We start from the raw sequence: 20,896 nt of genomic DNA on the forward strand, positions 1-20,896 counted from the left end.
ACTGGAGTTTTATTCAAGATGCTTTCTGGTTTATCATTCATTCTACAACAACGAATCCAATAGGGATACAGAGAAGCGTTAACAACTAAACGTACCCAGGAAATATGCCCTAAATTGCTGTATTTGCTCTCTTTCCATTGTTCCTTTTCACAGTAAAGCCAAGCAATGGAAATGGCAACAGCTTCATCATGGGGGGGGGGGGGGGGGGGGGAGAAAACATAAAAGAATAACTTCCATAAACAATTTATTTCAAATAACTCAAGCAAAGAGCTTATGTCTGACCTTTCAGAGACAACTTTTTCCTTTGTCATCCTACTGCTTTCCAGTATGTTGCAACATACAGATGGAATCAATCACTAATTATTCCCTTAACCTGCCCTCTCGGTCATAAGCCTTAAAGGATTTGTTATCCAGCGGAGAAGCTTGGTTTACTCTCCTCCCCCACTTCACCACCACCCCGCTACCCAAACATGCTTTCCTCTCTTCTTCTGGGATAGGGAGACAGTCAGTTCGTTTTTGAACAGCTGAATTCTCCAACTACTAAATCCTTAGCGAGCAGCAGATAGTATAGCAATCTGCTTCTGGGTAAGGCAACTGTATTCAACTAAGGCGGGGGGGGGGGGAAGCGGTAAGCTTTAGTTCAAGCAAACCAATATGAAACTGACAATGTCATTTAACACCTTTGAATTTAGCTGCTGGTTTTTGTATTTGAGAACTACTTTGCTACCCTAATTTAACAAAATCTTACACTTAAGCTGAAGTTTTATATTGGTCTGAATTCTATACCAAGAAACCAGAAAAGAAAAAGGACAAAATTTGTTCAGAAAAGTACTGATTTTATTGACTCAAACTGTATTTACACAACACATTCATATGTTCAATATCTTACAGAATTCTGTAAAAAACTGACTAATAAAACTGCAGGAGCCAAACTGAGTTTCAGACTTAGACACTGAACCATGAGTACAGTTTAAGATATTTAAGTGGGTGTCCAGTTTCACTGTCAATTTACATGGCAGTTCTCTGTAGACAAACTCTTTCTAAAATCAAAATGAAAGGTGGAAGGGAAAAGGATCAGATGAAAGAGCTGATAGTTTTGCAAAGCTAGTACTCATAAGACCAGACTTTTGGCTAAGCATTCAACAATGCATTTTGTATGACTTTTTTTTTTTTTTTTTTTTTGGAAACGGGTCACATACAGGTATACTTTAGATGAATAATCAAAAAACCTTGAATTTTTGTAAGCTTACGTACATTTAAAAAAAAAAAAAAAAAGAGAGACACCAGTGCCACAAAGTTTGTGCATGAATCTGAACTGTTGCAAAGTTTGAGAGGCTCAGTTCTGGCATTCCACTGCAGCTTAAATCCAATGTACGTTTCTTCAGTTGACAACTGAAAGATGATCATCTTTTACCAATGAACTGATGATATCACATACGTAAACTGGGAGCAGAATATCCTCACCTCATCACAAGAGATCACTCTTCCACCCATCCCTAATACAGTTTGGTTGAATAAATATTTTTTTTGTTTTGAAGTACAAACTAGGTGAGTTTGTTTCTCTTCCAGAGTGCAAGTCAACATCACCACACACTTTGCAGTTAAAATGGCATCCCTCCTCTGATCTGCCTAGCAACCTGTTCATCTGTTGTCTCCTCTTTCTGTTTTTCACGGTCTTTGTTCCAGTCTTTAAGGCCTTCTGGTAGTGAAGTATCCTCATCCAAACTTCCTGTACCTTCAACAAATTCTTCATAAGTTGACTTTTCTGCAAATGGTCTTGGGCCAAGCAAGTCTAGCATATCACTTTTATCAAGCACTTCCTTCTCCAGTAGTCGCAGGGCAACCTGGAATAGCAATAAGATGTGTCACACACAAAATACCAAAGTTGTTCTCTTCTTTGGTAGAGTTTGTTCAGGCAGTTTGGAACCAAATTTGGCACCAATTAATTTTGATAGAAAAACCAGGTTGCTCAGAGTTCATGTAATACAGGATTTTTCTCCCCTGTGAGTATTTAGGTAGCAAAAATACCATTTTTTAATCCTACGACTTGGCAAAGTGCCCTCCCTATGGGCCACTGTTGCTGTTATTGTTGCATCAAAACAGCAGCCTTTCGCTGCTGCCAGAAGGCTCCTGATGCAAGACATTAAGCTATAGATGAAAACAAGCGTTCCCTTCCTATCAAACCAGATGGTTCAATAGGGCCGCTGTTAATGTTACAAGCTAAAGCACCACAAAATACCAAATGCGTACAATACTGTACAAGCGTAGCTTGTAACCTTCTTGGATCAGTGAGCGCGTTGTTCAGTGCAAACCATATTCAGTGATCTTTTTTGGGATGGTGACCTATTACAACGCCATTTACCGAATCCATACAAACTTGTCTTGTCAGTAAACCCATCAGATGCCCATCCTGGAAAATTATCCTTTTGCTGTGTCAGGCTTCCTGGCATGGAGAAAGAGAATATGCACAAGGGTAGTCGCAGCTGCAGCGAGGCAGGTCACAAGCAGCCAGGGAGTAGGGAAGGCAGATGGTAGAAAGATTCTTTTATGTGAAGTTCAAAAGGAATTCAGAGAAAGGAAGTTATGCATACTTCCCTTCTTAGAGACCTTCTTTTAGCCTAATGAATCAGAATCTTGGTATTTCATATTTGAGTCTTTGTCATACTTGTTCAGTACATCTGCTGAAGCCTATTTCAGCAGACAGACTCTTCCCTCCAACTCTGCAAACAAGTATTGACCATATAAGCGGTGATAGATGTTAAATCACATTCATGAGAATGTCAGAGGTGTTCCAACACAGGAGATTTCTATTAAGATAAGTCTTGTGACACACTCTCAAGATTATATTGAATAGTTTTTGAGCAAGCTTCCTCATATAGTCACTATTTTTAATCTATTCCGTTCAATTCAGATTCCAGCTTACCAGCTAGAACTTGGTGGCTAAAAACATTGTAATGCTCACCTTCTCCACTTCTGCTTTCTTCTCAGTCAGAAGACTTAATGTCCTGTCATAAGCAATGTTAATAAGCGACCGTACTTCTTCATCTATCAATCTGGCAGTGGCCTCACTGTAAGGTTTCTCTAACACCATGTCTCCTTGACGAGGTAGGTCAAAGGAAATCTGCCCTACTTTTTCATTCATACCAAACTGAACAATCTGAATAAAAAAAAAGAAAAAAGAAAAAAGAATCAAAGGAGAGCAAGAGTTTAGGATATGTTGATGTAAAATCTGGTAAACAAAACTGAAAGGATTAAGTTAGTTCACTATGATCCAATCTTTTCCTCTAAAACCAACCCTCCCCTGAAAACTCAAATCTACCTAAGCTAAACTACCTTAGTTGACTTTCACTTACTCTTTTTTAATGATTAAATTGAAGCATCCAAATACAACCACTTAAAGGTAGTTACTCATGATGTGCATAATGCTTTGCTGTTTAAGCATTAAGATATTGCAGAAAAAACACTTCAGCCTTCATCTTGCAGTAAAACTCTTTTCCTTTACCAGAAATATAAGCATTGTTCAATTCAAAATGCTTCTAAAGTATAGCATATTCCACTTGCCCATATAGGTAAGTTAACATAAGGATTAAAGCAGAAGGTCTTGAAGATTTTGTCCTGTCATATGTAAAAATCATATGCTGTACTTCATCCCAAGACACTCCCCTACAAAGGTGAAAATTATCTTTCTTGACTCATTACCAAATATTTAACTCATCTGGTTGCCAAATATGGATGTTTTAAGCTGCATTTTACTCCAGCAGATGCAGAAGTAAATTCGAACTGTTATTTACGTATTCACTCCACGGCCACTATCAATTTGATGGTTACGAAAGTGGCACTTGAACTACTAAAGCAGCCTTGCAAGATGAATATAGGTATGACAAAGAATGATCAGAATTCAAAGAGATCTCAGTATTAGAAACAAGCATTACAACCTGCTCCCTTAAGAAGAGTTTTTTATTTAAGCCTCCAGTTCTCTGGAGACAATGTGTCTAGTTCACATGAACAAAAGTCTATGCTTAAGCATTTTTTAATTTAAATTTGAACAAGAGTCACTGAAGATTCCATAAAATTAATATTAACAGCATTTGATTACACATTTACTTCCATAACTGGGGCAACAGGAAGAACACCAGAGACCAGCAAATGGGTGCAGCTTGGGGCTGGGGGTAAGTGTTGTACAGGGGAAGGGAAGTGTGCTCTACAATGTCTCCATTGCTCACCTTGTCAGCGTCTTATAAAATGACAGCTTTTGTGTTGATGCAGGAAATGGAATGAAGCACCCGTGTGTACTACATAGCTACACTTAGGTGAGTCATTACATTGATAAGATTTCAAGTTACTCATCTACACTAGTTAATAGGGTACAAAAACTAATTTCAGTGGCCTTAATTGACAGCAAATACTGCTTAAATACAACGTGTTCTGGATTTAGTTACGCATGTGAATCCTAACTGGGTCTTCAAATGGGGCAATTGTAGAAGCGCATCAGATGATCAAATCTGAGCAATAAATTTCATTTTAAAAATACATCATTTCCACATGTATTTGAATTAACTGCGGCATATATGTTCCTGTGGGCCTATCATTTGTACTCCTGTTGTAAGACTATAATAAAATACTTGAGTCATCAGCATCACTATACAACCGTAGCATAATGTTTAGTCATAACATTTTTTTTGAAAGTAGGCTTTTGAGGGTCATACTTGATCAAATTGCACCCTTTGAAGATATTAGTGTTAGGTGGTAGATAAGGAAAAACTGTAAGGAAAAAAACCCAACTCCGCCCATACCTGAGCATATGCACTCTGGGTCACCTTCTTCAAGTCATCTTGGGCACCAGTTGTAATTCTTCCAAAGAAGATTTGCTCAGATACACGTCCTCCCAGAGTCATGCACATTCTGTCAAGTAGTTGCTCTTTGGTATAAAGATACTGTTCTTTGGGTAAATACTGAGCATAACCCAGTCCTTTACCGCGTGGGATAATAGATACCTACAATCAAAATTAACAGAATGCTAGAACTCAGTAGTGTTAAAAAACATAAACCATTCTATGGTTTGACTTAATTTTTAATACCACAACCTATACCATACTCACCCTTGAAGTTTAATTCAGACATTATTTCCGTTTACAGTTTTGCCCTCATTGTGATTTATCCTTAAAAGCCCTGGCTAGCTCTAAAATGGGGTAACAACTACTAGAATATCTGGAAAAGAAAGGTAAGACCACTGTCATATCTTTTCCAAAGATTGTATGGTATTTTTTTAATCTTTTAATGAAAATCCACAATTCTTTCAGAGTTATGTATTGGGCTTTAAATATTCTGTAAGAGACACAGCATTTCTGCATCTTTAGTATTCTGAATAGTTGGAGGACTTTCCCTGTTTACTAATGTCCTTCCTTCCAGCAGTAAATTGTACAAGGTGAATTTTAAGCTTGAAAGTCAGATGAGGTTAGGAACACAGCCATGCAAAACGAACGTTAAAGCAAGTTTGGGAGATTGGGGTGCTTTTTCCTTTATCTTTGACTTGTCAAGCTGTGCATCCAAAAAGCAAATTAAACTAAAATCAGCCTCTAGATGATCATTTTTATAGTTAATATTCCTGAAGAGGCATCTGCCTGCATAACCTGGTAAGATTAACTTAAACCATTGATCTGTACTAAAAGTCTCAGAGAAAAAAGCAGCTATCAAGGCAGGCAGACTCATGAGAAGATCAGGTCCCTTTCACTTTCCAAGGACATTTATACTACAAACCCTGTAACAGCTAAGTCAGAAACAGTTAAGAAAGCTACAAGAAGCGAACCAAAGTAGTACTCTAAAGTTTACACACAGTATCTTTTTGGAGATTACATATTTTAATACCCTTTCAACATTGAGGGGATTGGAGGGGATGAAGGAAAGAAAAAGATGCTGTCCATGCTACTATTATATTACTAGTTCAAATTAGTTTCTTTACCTTTAAGAGTGGGTCAGCATGTTCCAAAAACCATCCTGCAACTGCATGCCCTGCCTCATGATATGCTACTGTCTTTTTCTCCTCTGGCTGCAGTACTTGAGTTTTCTTTTCCAAACCTTTATAAAATAAATTTGATTAATAGTTTCAGACATACCTTTCTCCACTGAAATACCTTTTCTCATTTAGAAAGATGGTGAGTAATACTTAGATGCCATGTATACAATCTATTGAAAAAGTTTTTTTGAAACAAAACTTGCAAGTTTTAGGCATTTGTATCTTCTGAGTTTTACTGTAACCTTGTCCTTGATTTGATTTTTCTAGTTTCAAAGTATAAGTTTTAAAGAATATTCAAACATTTAAATAAAACACTTGCACTTTAAATATCAAGTCGTTTTCTAGACTATTCCAGGCTAATAGCAGTTAAAAGCAATGCAAAATCCAAACAGCTATTCCTTTTGTCATTTTGAAGAAATTAGAAAAGCGTCCTGATGAAGTTTCTCTCTCTATCACTTGCTCCATTGCAGAAGTCAGCAATATAGACAAGATACTTCTTTCCTAAATCTCAGGTGTGTTTAGGAGAGAAAAAAAACCACCCTGCAACCTTGAAGAACAGAGGAAAGATTCAAAGTGTGGCTACATATATAAAGGAAGTCACCTGTCATATTACTATTTTTAAGAAACAATTGATGTGATTCACCTACCTCCAATAACTCTTTCAATTGCTTGCTCAAAATGCTTTTGGTTTATAGCATCTGAGAGATGCCTTGCAGCAATTAAAGCAGCTTCATTACAGACATTAGCAATGTCAGCACCTAAAAGCAGAGAAGGCATGAATTACTGATCATTTGCAACAACTTTCAGTCTAGCATAAAAAGATAACCTTATCTAGAATTAGATTTCTATAGATCTCATAGAGCTTGAGAATTCAAGGTAACGGTCTCTGAAATAGTTCATTCCACGTAGCATAATTCTTTAAGAGATATTTAAAGACACATACTACAGTTGTACGCTTTAGGATTTTTCTCTTAGGTAGACAGCTACCAAATAGAACTTACCAGTGAAGTACTCGTTTGATACATCCTACCTTCCATTAAGTTTTTCTGTCTGCAATAGACTATACTTAGACTAGTATATATTTAGCAGAATAAATTTCCTACACATGGATCCAGTATAGCTCAGACCTTGACATATCTCTAGAGGACATCCTTTCATATTACTGGCTTCAAACCATCCAGTTCTTGTTAACATTACTTGCAGTAATGCCATTGACGTAACTTAGTTTAAACATCATCACTGCAATTGCCAGAAATATTGACAATCAGACCTCAAAACCCAGACTGTGGTTTATATAGACTGTGAAAACAGTGAAAAATTCAACTGCTGGTCAACACAGATTTTAAATGGATTAAATTACAAGCCAGTAATGAAAATTCTCACATCCATTCCTAATTCTACACAAGGTTACAGTACATTTTCCAGAGAGAAGTTTTTACACCCAGAAACAGAAATCCCCCTACAGAACATGCACACAAACTCCACAAAACCCAGGTCTTTCCTAGTAGTGTTCAAAGAATCCAACAAACATATTAAAAGGATGAATGCACGAGTGATAGCAATGAGAAATCTCTAGATTGGAAGACAGAAGAAACTGCCATTTGGTATGTCATCCAGATTGAGGCAGACAAAAAAAACCCCTTAAGACCCTCAAAACTCTCCTACTTGCTCAAACAGGCAAAGAGAATTTCATGCTGTACCAGTAAAATGAGGGCCACCCAGAAGATCAGGTGCAAAAAAGCCAGAAGTAATAGGGAAATAAAATATCTACAGCTTATATAGTAAATGCATAAGAATAGTGGCATTAGGAGTCACTTACCAGAAAAACCAGGTGTTAGTGATGCGAGTTTTCTTGCTAAGTTATCTTTATTTAAGACCGTGTCTAATTTCAGAGGTCTAAGGTGAACTTTGAAAATAGATGCTCTTCCTTTTATATCTGGAGGTCCTTTAAGATTAAAGAAGTACGCTTTTACTTGTCATATATATATACACACACACTCTAATCAAATGCATGCAAGGAAGTTACATATGTCAATAGCTGCAGTGATTTCAGTGGGATTCTGCAAATGCAGAAGTATACAGTGATGCAGATAAAACTTACCAATGTAAATCTGCCTGTCGAAGCGTCCTGGTCTCATTAGAGCAGGGTCTAAAATATCTGGCCTGTTAGTACCTGCCAAAATTACTACATTTGTGGTTGTATTAAATCCTGTTGAAGAAATGTAATAAAGAAAAAAAATTATGTAAATATAATTTCCACGAAAAAAAATTTAAAAGACCGTCTGCTTTACAGGGCCACATAAGAACTGACAGTTTAAACAAATGATCTTAAAGCTGAAAATATTTCCATTTATTAAAGCATTGTCCAGCTTTTCGTAAGAAGCAAAAAAATGGCCTTAGGCTCTGCTTTGTGAAGTACTACATCAAATCCTGCTTTATTTTCAAAATGCAGTAATAGATTAACTGCTCAGGAAATTGCAGAACCAGCATGGCTAGCTCTTTTGTTTGTTTGTTTTTTTCCCAGACTCATCTCATGCAAAGAAATTTTTTTGGCCTATTCAACTATGACAAAGGATTATCAAATGCAAAATGATGGTTCTTTTTTCTGATCGAATTTTAGCAAAACATCAGGCTGCAGAAACATGAGTCACTGCTCTTCATTTTAGGAAGCAAGGAAACATTTTATATTTAAGCTAGAACCCAAACCTTGGTTAACAGGTCTGAACAAGTATATTAGTTCTTTCCCTCTTTCCCTTATCCTTGTATTTATAATGTAATATCAGATGTTAGATACTTACCATCCATTTCTACTAGAAGCTGATTGAGTGTGTTCTCTTGTTCACTTTGTCCTCCAAAGTTGCCCCTTCCTCTCTTCCTTCCTACTGCATCTATTTCATCAATGAAGAGAATGCACGGGGCATTTTTACGAGCAAGAGCAAATAAGTCTCTAACCTTAATAGGAGGAGAAGAGAATATAAATCAGATTGGTTTGTAATTGTTCAGAGTTGGGGGGTGGGTAGAGGTGAAGAGGTACATCAGTAACAGTATCCCTATAATTGAGTGTGGTTGTTAATAAGTGTTCCAAAGCCTCCAGCCAGCTCTTAAGGCAATGGTAAGTTACGCTGTAGCTGCCGCTCAGCAAGAATCACTCACATAGAGGCCCAGGCATTGACAAATCCTTTCCCAATCCGTAAGTTTGACACATTAAACAACTTAAAAGCCTTAAGAAATAACCACTTTTCCTGAATAACTGAAATATATCTTCAACTTCAGCTCTAAAAGCCTCCAAACTTCAGAGGTTTAAAACAAGATTTCTCTTTTAAGCTCTTCTTTAATGCACAGTATTATAAGCAGAACTGCAGTGTGAACGGGCATGCTACCATACAGTAGTTCTTCATAGCAAGGAAATAAAACATTAAGTTTTCCTGCAGTTAGAACAAGATGATGTAGCTCCTACAGTGAACTTAAGGCTCACTTACAAGCGTTTACCATTGCAGTCTAACACTATGCTGTTTAAATATTGACTCTTAGCCAACCTGTCTCTCCATTACGTGGTCTAGGAAAACTGAATTCACCTCCAATTATGTTTTTTGGAAGTTAAATTAACTTCTAGAAGTCTAGAAAAACTGGCCAAGACATGAGCAAATAGCTGAAGTCCTTTTTTGGACTTCCAGATTTTAAATAAGATATTACCTATCAAATTCTACTGTAGTAGTTACAGTACAACTTGACTGGCTTTAAGATGCAACATTACAATGTTACTCTGCTTACAATGTTATCAGCAGAGCCTCATTAAAACCAGTTCAGCGAGTTCACAGATCTACAACTGATCAATCTAACTGGAGCAAACAGGAAATGAAAAACCACGGAAGAATTTTGACCTGAGTGGGAATTACATGGCAGCTCAGAGCTTTACTACTTTGTACGCTGAGATGCAATTAGAGAAGGCTTCTCCGATGACAATGTACAGCAGATGTTAAAAGATGCAAATTTTGCACAGTACACACTACTATGGAAAGTCACTCTGATTTGTAAACAGAATTTGAAAAAAGTACAACGAATAAAGCATGAAAGAATGTGATAAACAAGGAAAAAAGTGTCAGATGCTCAAAGTGAACTATCCTTTGGTTGGAAAGTGACAGAGATCCAGACATATACAGCTATTTTTCAGACAGAACTAAAAGTTACCATAATGCCCATACACTAAAAAAATAAAGGAACCAAGGCCATATAAGCTGTTTTAATTCTAGCATATCCTAATTTACAAATAATTAATTTAGTAAATAGGACAGCTGTTAATGATGCTAAATTCATAGGAAATGAAACAAAACCATGTTGTTTTCTACAGGCATCAGAAATTATTGACTGTGTTGAAACTTTGATTCATAGCCAAAACAGCAACTGTTATGTCAGTAGATTTCACTCAGCAGTAAAAGCTGATAATCATCTGCATAGACCAGCAGAGAAAGGTTAAGTCACTTTGCTTTGGGGCATTTCAGGTAGGTATGGACAACTAATGACAACTTGGTTTCTGAGCACCTCATGCTCCCTTTTTCAAGTCCCACTCATCTTGCATACCTCCATGCCCTCTGGCTTTCAGTCACTTTTTTCAGTCACCGTCCATGTTTTTTATCCTGTTACCTGTTTCTGCATCTGTTTCCCCACTCTGTCTATACCCTCTCCCCTCCACAGCAACTCCTTTTGCCAATTTCCTTACACATTTCCAGTCTCTCTCTGCATCCTCATTGAAGCCTCCGCTCCCAACCAGCTTCTGCAGTTCACTTTCTGAACAGCTCCTGTTATTCTCAGTTCCAAGTTTTGTGCCTACCTTCACAGGTCCCTTTTCTTCTCAGAAGACCACAAATTACCCAGCTTTGCTTATCTTTTCCCACCGATATTACTGGAAGAAGTCCAGCAAATGACCATCGAAAGAGACCAAGGCTTACAAGAGGCATAAGCGCACACTTGTGACAAACTAAGGGCCAAATCTTGTAAACTTTATCTGCTAACCTCTAACACGTGAGAGCTGCAGTTTTTCAGGGCTTTAAAGAACTTCGTCAAAAGGAATTTTCCTGTGAATTTTCACAGGACATAAACCTGCATTATTTATCTGTTAAAAGCCATTTCCTGACAAATTTCAAATTGAAATCAAGACCCTAAAGCACTTCAATTTCATGCTAGCAAAATTAGTTTTTAAACACAAGTAAAAAACACAGTACACTTCCTTAAGTCTGTTTGCAGAATTTGCCACAGAGAAATCTTAGGTTTTCCAAGAGCACATCACCTTGCAGTATACGTTTTAAGGCTTAAGACAAGATGGTTGGAGTTTGGTGAAGGTATGAGAAGGTATGTTGGAAATGGAACATAATTTTGGACATTATGAGGAACCTTATTTTTTTGTGTTACCTGCCTTGTTTATAAAATATTATCAGTAACTTGTTTATAGAATATTTTTCTGGAGATTTAAGTGTCCTTCCTTCCTAGACAGGCAAAGATAGATTTAAAACTGAATGTCTGAAATGTAATTGTAATAAAAAAAATAAAGAAAAAGGGATGTACTGGAACAGAGCTAACTCCCTCTACTTAATATGTTTTTAATGAGCTATTTTAAGAGAGTTAAGGCAAAAGAGCACAAAAAGTGTGTGTTGGTTTTGCGTGGCAAGGTTTTGGTAGCGGGGGGGGCTACAGGGGTGGCTTCTGTGAGAAGCTGCTAGAAGCTTCCCCTGTGTCTGACAGAGCCAATGCCAGCCGGCTCCAAGACAGACCCACCGCTGGCCAAGGCCAAGCCAGTCAGCGCCTCTGTGATAACATATTTAAGAAAGAGAAAAAAAACAGTTAGAGAGAGCTTTTGCAGCCAGAGAGAGGAGTGAGAAGATGTAAGAAACTCTGCAGACACCAAGGTCAGTGCAGAAGGAGGGGCAGGAGGTGCTCCAGGCGCCGGAGCAGAGATCCCCCTGCAGCCTGTGGTGAAGACCATGGTGAAGCAGGCTGTCCCCCTGCAGCCCATGGAGGGAGGATGAGGGGGTGTAGAGATTCCACCTGCAGCCCATGGAGGACCCCACGCCGGAGCAGGTGGGGGCACCTGAAGGAGGCTGTGACCCCGTGGGAAGCCCGCGCTGGAACAAGCTCCTGGCAGGACCTGTGGGCCCGTGGAGAGAGGAGCCCACGCCAGAGCAGGTTTGCTGGCAGGACTTGTGACCCCGTGGGGGACCCACGCTGGAGCAGTTTGCTCCTGAAGGTCTGCACCCCGTGGAGGAGACTCACGTTGGAGAAGGTCGTGAAGGACTGTCTCCCATGAGAGGGACCCCACGCTGGAGCGGGGGAACGATGAGAGGGGTCCTCCCCCTGAGGATGAAGAAGCGGCAGAAGCAACATGTGATGAACTGACCGTAACCCCCACTCCCCATCCCCCTGTGCCGCTGAGGGGGGCGGAGGTTGAAGCCGGGAGTGAAGTTGAGCCCGGGAAGATGGGAGGGGTGGGGGGAGGTGTTTTTAAGATTTGGCTTTATTTCTCATTCCTCTACTCTGTTTTGCTTAGTAATAAATAAGATGAATTCCCTCTCTAAGTTCGGTCTGTTTTGCTCATGATGATAATTAGAGAATGATCTCTCCCTGTCCTTATCTCGACCCTAAGTTGTTTTTTTTCATTGTACCTTTTCTCCCCTGTCTAATGAAAGAGGGGAGTGATAGAGCGGCTCTGGTGGGCACCTGGCCCCCAGCCAGGGTCGACCCACTACAAAGTGTTAGATGTATATTTGGTTATTTAAATCACCTATCTCCAGAAATCAATCATTAGTTCCACAACCCTCAGACTCCTATTTGAACTAGAAGCTCATTTGTGTGTCCTAGACAACTGTTTATATGTGAGAGTTTGAAACTTCACAGAAATAAGAATGATTTAGAGCAGGAGATGACATTCCCATAGCAGTAGTCAAATGAGATACATATTTCTGACCCAACTAGTAAATTTACTTCAGAGTAGAGCTTGGAGAGTTCTGTTCTATTTTCTTAAGTTCCTGCGAAGATGTAAACCCTTAAGGTCCTGATGGCCTGCAACCAGATACTGAACTGCATTAGTTCCTTTTACAAACAGTACCTCTATGATTCTTGTGTTTAGACAAGCATCTGGCATAATTTTTAAGTAATCTGCATAGATGCAGGAACTTCAGCTGCAATCAAACTCTTTGCCTCCCAAACTTGACAACGTCCCTTCAACAACCAATAATGAAACAAAAGAGCAAGGCCAAAGACTTACTCGAGCTGGACCCACACCAACAAACATCTCTAAGAACTCTGAGCCGTTGACTGTGATAAATGGTACATTAGCTTCTCCAGCTGTAGCTTTAGCTAGAAGTGTTTTCCCAGTACCTGGAGGACCTGTCAGAATTGCCCCCTGCAAGAGAAAGAGTTTGTTTTCTTTATGAGGAAAATAAATAGAAGCCTATGAAATAGCTTACTTAAAAGATCTACATGTTATGATGTTGAGTCCACTGGCTCTTCTTCCACTACAGTCAAACTTGTGCAAGCAAACGAACTGAAGATTAATCTCTCATTTAAACCAAAGGAAAAAAAATAGATACAACATTGCCGTGCTGTCTTAGATTTACAGGAACAGTGCTTTCTTTGACTGACACATTTTAAAACGGTATGTCATCAGGTGGGCTCCTACAACAGCATAGCCAAAAGGCAATTCTGTAACAATTTTATACAAGAATGATGGTACACGTGCATTCTATGTATCATTTCTGACCCATGTGAACAGATGAAGTATTCCAGGAGGCAAGTCTTCTAGGCACCACAATTATACTGTTGGCACTTAATGCCTTTTTTTTTTTTCTTCTGACTGTGAGAAGAAAGCAGCTGGAAAGCATTGCATATGTAAACATTCCTAGTACAATTTAGAATACTGAGGACTACCAAAAGAATAAAGTCTTTTACTTGCTAAGCCATCATTCCCTTACCTTTGGAATTTTTGCTCCCAGATCCTCATATTGTTTGGGATTTTTCAGAAAGTTAACAAACTCCATTATCTCTAATTTGGCCTCCTCACAGCCAGCTACATCTTTGAATTTAACATCTATTTCATCCTTAAGGACTTTGGCTGTGGTTTCACCCACACTGAAAAGTCCACCCATTCCGCGCCCTGCTCGACCTAAGCCTGCAGGGCCTCTTCTTAATGTGTACAGTAAAGAACCAATAATCAGGATCGTAGGCAGCAAGCTCAGAAGAAAGGATCTGTGGAGAAAAAACAAACAGAACAGAAAAACACATATATTACAAATATCCATTACTGCATATAACATGTACAAAAGGTTGATTCAATCATAAGCGAACAAATGCAGGACCAATACTCTATTAACTTGTAATGTTTGCATTTTTGCTGGTTGTTCACACTGGGAAATAACCAAAATAAATTTGGGAACAAATTGGTTTATTGCTTGTTTTTAAACCAAGCACATCATCAAGTGACACTGATGAGTTTTACGGAGGAAAACTGCATTACCTACTAAACAGTAGCAGCTCATTTTCTGTGCCCTTGAAAGGTAAAGTCACAGGACTAGTTGCATATAACTATGCAAATAGTTATATTCTCAAAATCAGTTGCATTAGGTAGCATACAATTGGTGTATGCTACAACTTCAAGCAGAAGTTTCTCTCTGAAACACGTATTCTTTCTTCTTCCTTTATGTCTTTCAATTTTTACATTTTCTTCTTCTTTCAATGTCTCTATTTCCCTTGCCCAAGGCTATTGAGGGTTTTTTTATTCTTGTTTTGTTGGGTTTTTTATTACTCATTACCTATTATCCTTCACTGTCTGTTGTCCACCTTTCTAGCACAGCTCTGTACAAGCCAGAAATCCTAATGCTAACACAGTCCTCATTATCACAGTATCCGAGCACTGCACAGATTTTTCTGTGGTAAGATCTTCAAGGAACAGCTCACAAGAGGTTCTGTCAACACTCAGCAAAAAGAAAACAGTGAAAAGAAGCACTACCATAAGTGAGCATAGGATTTCCAGGTTTTACTGTTATCCCACATCTCTGGGATGAAGAGGAAAAGAAGGATTTTTCCCTGTCCTATGGTATTCAGCAGATTCCGATCCAGCAGGGTACAGCAGTACTACGATCATGTAACTGCTGCTGTCTCCTGTAGCGTTTCTGGAACAGGGCAACAAGTTACAGGCCATGTATTATATGAAGAACAGACATCGACGAGGACACGGCCAGAGACTGTGCCCAGAAGCAAGGCAGAGATCTGTGCGAGTTTGACGAAGGCATCAGAACTGACATACTTTTCCCCGTCTGTTGTGAGAAGCCTTAGGCTGATATGCAGCCTCTTTGCACAAGCACCACATTACCCTGTCCACTAATTTTTTTTTCCAAATTTGTTTAAATAAGGGCTCAACAGGTTTATTTACGGACCATCCATAAAGGCATACCCCGTTAGACAGAAACAGTTAAATGAGGCAGAGACAGTTTCTAGAAGAACAAGGAACAGAAAACCTCTATCTGAAGTTGCAGGTTGATCCAGAGTTAAGGTTACAATTTTTCCTGTTGCCAACAAGACAAACAGGCAGCAGCAGCTTGGTAAAATACATTGTAGAAATAAACAGAACTTCCCCTTCCATCCCCAAAAACTGAAACACACACCACAGTATCGAGAATGAAAACACAAGAGAGGCAGCAAATGAGCCTTCTTCATTAGTAATAGGAACTACGACACCCAAAGTTGAGTTTCCTTATGGTATAAAACCTATTTCACAGACACTAACGGAAGTAATTTTCAAACTGCTCATATGGATCAAAAAGAAATCAGTTCTTAGAATACAAGATTACATCTGTCTTTTAAGCCATTCAGAAAACCACATCAGAGAAACACTTCCAGTCTCTTTTAAAGTCCAGGTCAATAAAACTCAGCTACTAACACTAAGACTAATACAAAGAATACAGTCTAGTATTGCAGACCTACTGGGTAAGCAAAAATGCTGTAAATCAAATGTCAGTACTATTTTCTTAACCAATTTAGAAATCAAAAATATGATGCATCTTCCTGTTCCTGCTAACAGGCAGACAGTACAATCTACTTAGTCACTAATTTCTTGCCTTTTTGTAAGGCCACAGAATTTGAATTCCATCGAATTTATGGGCAGAAACTGGTGCCTGTTATATCTCAGTCAATATACCGTAGTTCTATAACACATTTTGTCCGTTCAAAAATCCACATGAGTGTCGTGCTTGGAGCTCTACTGCTGTGCCTGGCTGGCTCCTGCTCTAGTACAAGTCACTTGGAGGAAGGGCTTAAATGAAGGAAGGACCAATTGTAAATGAACATTTATGTAATAAGAAGCTATATTTAGGGTAAGAGGATATGTATTTCTACATAGACAAAGTACTGAACAGCTCCTCTTACAGTTAACCCAAGATGATTGTTATTCTGATAATACTGCCACCTAGTGACGCATAAGGTGCACATCTTACAAATCTACTTTTCTACTGTAAACACAACCATTTATTAGAGCTTTTTTTTGAAGCAACTTCTTACCCATCACTCTCTGTTGAGTAGACTACAGGCAATCTATTCTCCACTTCTATTCCCAGATCTTGCTGCACAGTTTCAAGATTCCGTTCAAAAGTGTCCACACTACCAATATTAAACCAGACGTACTGCTAAAAAAAAAAAGCAGAGATCACCACAAAGTGCCTTATCTTATTTCAGCATCATTACAAGTCAACGTCTAACACATACACATCTAATTCTCACAACAGATTCAGACCAAGTTCAAGTTGCCTTGTAAAGTGTGTAACTGATGTAAGATGCATGTGATAAATCTAAGGCCTACCAACCTGAAAACACTCTATCTGTCATTGGTTCTACAGAGATCATACACCAAATAGCTTTGGGGCACTTTAAATAGACTCACATCCTGGCATTTTCTCCAGGAACAAACAGAAGGAGAGTAGGTAAACAGATCTTTAGAAGGGTGCTATGCAGTCAGAATAATACAGAGCACTAAACCAGCAAACACAGCAGCCATACAACTTAGTTTCACCTGAAGGTCTCAGCCTTTCTGATTAAGAAAGGCAATTCTCTACTTTTAGAGTCCATATTAGCTTTAAAGTTATCTGTCTACAGAACCGACAGCATGAACTTATATCATACATCAGAAAAAAAAAAAAATCCAGACCTTACTTTTAAACAGTGTTGAGATTTGGTTTTTCAAGAAAAATCTCCCCTTTTGCACCATGACCTGCCCGACTTGCCCCTACTTACCCTAATATTGAAAAAGAAAAAAAAAGAAAGTAGTCCTAAGTATTAACTGATTGAGAAACTAAGGCAACTGGTGGTATGTGGGCTAAAGAGTAGGTGTATAAATAAGTCACACTGAAACCCACTGATGAAGTAATTGCTGCAGATTTCACTTTATCCCAGAGGGACTTGCAGACCTTGTTTCAGAAAGTCAGTTAAAAAAATATTCCACCACCTAGGAAGAGGTAACCTGATAAAGCTTCTTTAATGCTCCCTCTAGATTTTCCACATTGTATGAGGTGGAGTTTTTTTAATTTTTTAAATAGATGCCTGCCACCAAGTATTGTTCTTTGGAGAACTTTCACCTGCATCAGCCTGCTCCTCATTGTGCTACTGGAAAAGTAACTCCCTGAAATAAGTACTTTTCTCAAGAATGAGAACTCTCAGCATAGTTTTAAAGACTATAGTATCAAATGGAGACAAAGTTAAACATTTCTCTTTGTTTTCTCAAATAACTGTCTAAAAGCAGTCTGGAACAGAAAAGATCCAAAAGTGTGCACATTTAAGTCTGGGACTTTCTTGACCAGATGGAAAACAGCAGTTAAAAATACAGAACCTCCAGCAATTTCTCACTCTTCCTGTTTGAGTATTTGTATTAAGAGCATGATGCTGGAAAGAAACTACTTGCCATGGTTTTAAGATACCTGTGGCAAAACAATCTGTACAGTAAAATGCAAAAAAACCCACACAATGTAGGATAATGAAACAGTAAGGCAGAAAACATGTTTTAGATTAAGAGATTATTAATGCTCCGGACCAAGTTTTCTGCATCAAACTTTACCTAAAAAGATTGCTTTGCTGTTGCTAATGTCTCATATATATGTATTAAAAGCATTTACCCATTCATGAGGAGACTTTCCTGAAACAAAGATCACTCTAACAAAGCGCTTGTTCACCACTTCAAGTCTGTCCACCTGCAGGAGGAAAGAACAAAACTTGCGATGTGTTAGAGCGTACATTCACCACACTTCCATCACAGTTAAGAGCTACATATACCAAATACAAACCCGTTCTCTTTTCCAGTATGGAGAATAAAATTAATGTTGTAGATCAGGATGGTTCCACAATCTACAGTTTGCCATTAGGAATGGCATGAGGAATCATGTGTGTAATCAGTAAGCAAGGAATACTGGCACATTAGAATACAGATGGAAAAGACAAATCTCATACCCTTTTTCAGGTAAAAAAGAAAATAAATAAAAATGCACACCTCCACTCAAATCACAGGTACAGTGAAATAGTTAAACAATACTTAATTATTTCAATGGTCAAACACCAAAAGCAATAGATCACATGACTCCAAACTCTTGTAGCAGCCTCTAAAACAAATCAAACTGAACAGAATGAGGGAAAACTTGACTTTGCTCTCACAATTGTTTTCCCTAATATAAAAGACTTTCTGTGCTACCATATTAAACACAAGAACATCAATTAGATAAAGAAGAATTTAGTTGAGGTAACAGAAATCACATAAACTAAAATCAAGAACTGAGCTGCAGGCTTGCAGATATGTACTATTAAGGGTTTGTTTGGGGTTTTTTTTGATAGAAGTCTCTTCAAATGGTTAGTTTCTTGAATTTGACAGGGTCTCTTCAGAAGGCAACTGAAGTTTCTTTCCATTTTTTCTTCCTCTGTCCATAAAATAACTAGTTTCAGCATCTTTAAAGAATTTAGAACTAGCAATGGTTCTACAAATTGGGCCTGAGCTGTACACAGGCTAGTAAGGTTGTTTCCCTGAACTCACTACATGTGGTCATTTCTGGTAGAATTGAAGCAAAACGTGAGCTAAGAAGCCATTCCAGATCTAGCCTGACTTCATTCAAAACTACCTAAACATCTTTGTTTTGAAAAGTGCGTAACCCCAGTAGAGCCAATGTCTTCTCCCCATTAACTGGCCACCACTATGGCAACCAACAGCATTTGCTAGCTACATATTTAGCTTATCTGAGTATTCAAACTACATCTTACAAAGGTCCAAGAGACGGCTTTGTGCAACAACCCACTTTCATAATGCTTTTGTGCAACAAGGCTTCAGGCTTTGTTCACTTTAACGGCTAATCTTTTTACTGAGCTAGCGTCTTACTGCTTCATGACAAATATAATCAGTACAGTTTTTTCACAAGATGGACAGATAATTGTCAATTAAGGACAGGACTGCAAGACCTAGTCTAGCCAGAAGGGGAGAAGCATACAGAGCAGCTCTGCATAGAGCAGTAAGACAAAAAAAAGGTAGAAAACAACCTACTTAGCAGTTTAACAAAGTAACAGAGGGGCACGAAGCACGCTGTTAACACAATATCCCAGGTCTGAAACCTAGAGCAGGAAGCAAGCCAATGTTTTCCCAACCTGCTGGCAAAGCTATGAACAGGGAGGTAACAGAGCCAAGAACTAGCGGCTCCTGAAGTGGAAAAGGCTTGTGTAAGACAATCTCCTGAACTTCAGGGCACCATCAACCTATTACTCCAAGTGTGGAAAGTTGTCAAACTCTACAGAGAGATAGGAAACTGATGATAAAATTGATTGCCCCAGTAGTGGCTCCAGGTAAGAAGGAAAGAAGAAATAATAGAGGAAAAAACAAACAAAAGAGGCTATTTTACAACACAGTTAAGCCAATTTACTGTCCCTGAAGGGATGCTTCCATTCCCCACCCCTGCCTTTCTTTTCACACTGCTGCTTCTCAGATTCCCTGAGGAATTGATTTAAAGCATGAAACAAGCACAAAAAAACTTTTATTTTTTTTCTTCAGGAGAGTGGTCTCATGGAAATGCTTAAGGTTAGGAGTAAGTTTCTTCTGAAGGCAGCTGGCATATCTGCTTAAGCCATTAAGTACTATAAAACCATACCCTGAGACATTTGCGCCTTCAAACTAGCATCCACATGAGCTGTAAGCTCTGTCCTGAGCTGCTCATTCCCTCTCCTCTCTTGAAATGACACAAATCTTCACACAGCCATCCAGAATATCAGATCAAGGAACTAATTAAGATGAAAGCTAATTCCTTTCTCCCTCAAAAGTTACTCTTGAGTCAGTTCTCACTCCACAGATACATGAATACAAGCATAAGCAGGGAGGCAAAAATGAGCATCTTCAGCACACTGACTTTTTTCTTGATTCCCCTCACTACTCACCACTCCTTTAGAAAGGTAGCTATTGACAAAGTCTTTCCAGGTGATTTCTCTCCCAGGGACCCTGAAGAAGAAGTAATATACAACCATTGTCCAGAAAAAAGAACTTCCCACTACGTACATCCGAAACTCCCTGACATCCCATGGAATGTCACCCTAAGAAATGGAGGAAAACAAAAGTTTTAGAATCTGTAATACAGTAAGTATATAACAAACAGGTTCTAGTATCTGTTTCTGGCTTCTATTCCCTGCCTTCAAGGTTACCACAGAGAATGTCAAAGCAAGCTGTATTTTGTTGTATCAACACATTTCAGTAACTTCAGATATAACTGAGGAATTACAGCATTAGTATAAAATCTTGAAGTGTTTTACAAATCATAATTGAAAAGTTTTGATCTGTGAACTACTTTCTTTTCAGAAGAAGTTTTGCCATCTGTTATATGACCTTTCTCC

At 38.6% G+C, this 20,896-nt stretch overlaps 1 protein-coding gene across 2 annotated transcripts in view; it reads right to left on the reverse strand.

Annotated features, from left to right (window-relative positions):
• Nucleotides 1-815: 815 nt before the first annotated feature.
• Nucleotides 816-20,896, reverse strand: part of AFG3L2 (AFG3 like matrix AAA peptidase subunit 2) — a 28,340-nt gene continuing 8,259 nt past the window's right edge. Inside the window, exons 5-17 of one of the 2 annotated variants that reach the window (XM_075744474.1) lie at nt 20,447-20,599; nt 18,160-18,234; nt 16,556-16,680; nt 13,975-14,248; nt 13,269-13,406; nt 8,812-8,965; nt 8,115-8,222; nt 7,833-7,958; nt 6,661-6,771; nt 5,960-6,075; nt 4,794-4,994; nt 2,963-3,157; nt 816-1,844 (exon numbers count right to left, since the gene is read on the reverse strand). In XM_075744474.1, coding sequence (XP_075600589.1) covers nt 1,602-1,844; nt 2,963-3,157; nt 4,794-4,994; nt 5,960-6,075; nt 6,661-6,771; nt 7,833-7,958; nt 8,115-8,222; nt 8,812-8,965; nt 13,269-13,406; nt 13,975-14,248; nt 16,556-16,680; nt 18,160-18,234; nt 20,447-20,599 — 2,019 coding nt within the window. In that variant the 3' untranslated portion in view covers nt 816-1,601. The remainder of the gene's footprint in view (nt 1,845-2,962; nt 3,158-4,793; nt 4,995-5,959; nt 6,076-6,660; nt 6,772-7,832; nt 7,959-8,114; nt 8,223-8,811; nt 8,966-13,268; nt 13,407-13,974; nt 14,249-16,555; nt 16,681-18,159; nt 18,235-20,446; nt 20,600-20,896) is intronic. The other variant, XM_075744475.1, reaches the window with a different exon arrangement.

This window comes from Balearica regulorum, chromosome 2, assembly GCF_011004875.1.
Source record: "Balearica regulorum gibbericeps isolate bBalReg1 chromosome 2, bBalReg1.pri, whole genome shotgun sequence".
Taxonomy (NCBI): Eukaryota; Metazoa; Chordata; class Aves; order Gruiformes; family Gruidae; genus Balearica; species Balearica regulorum.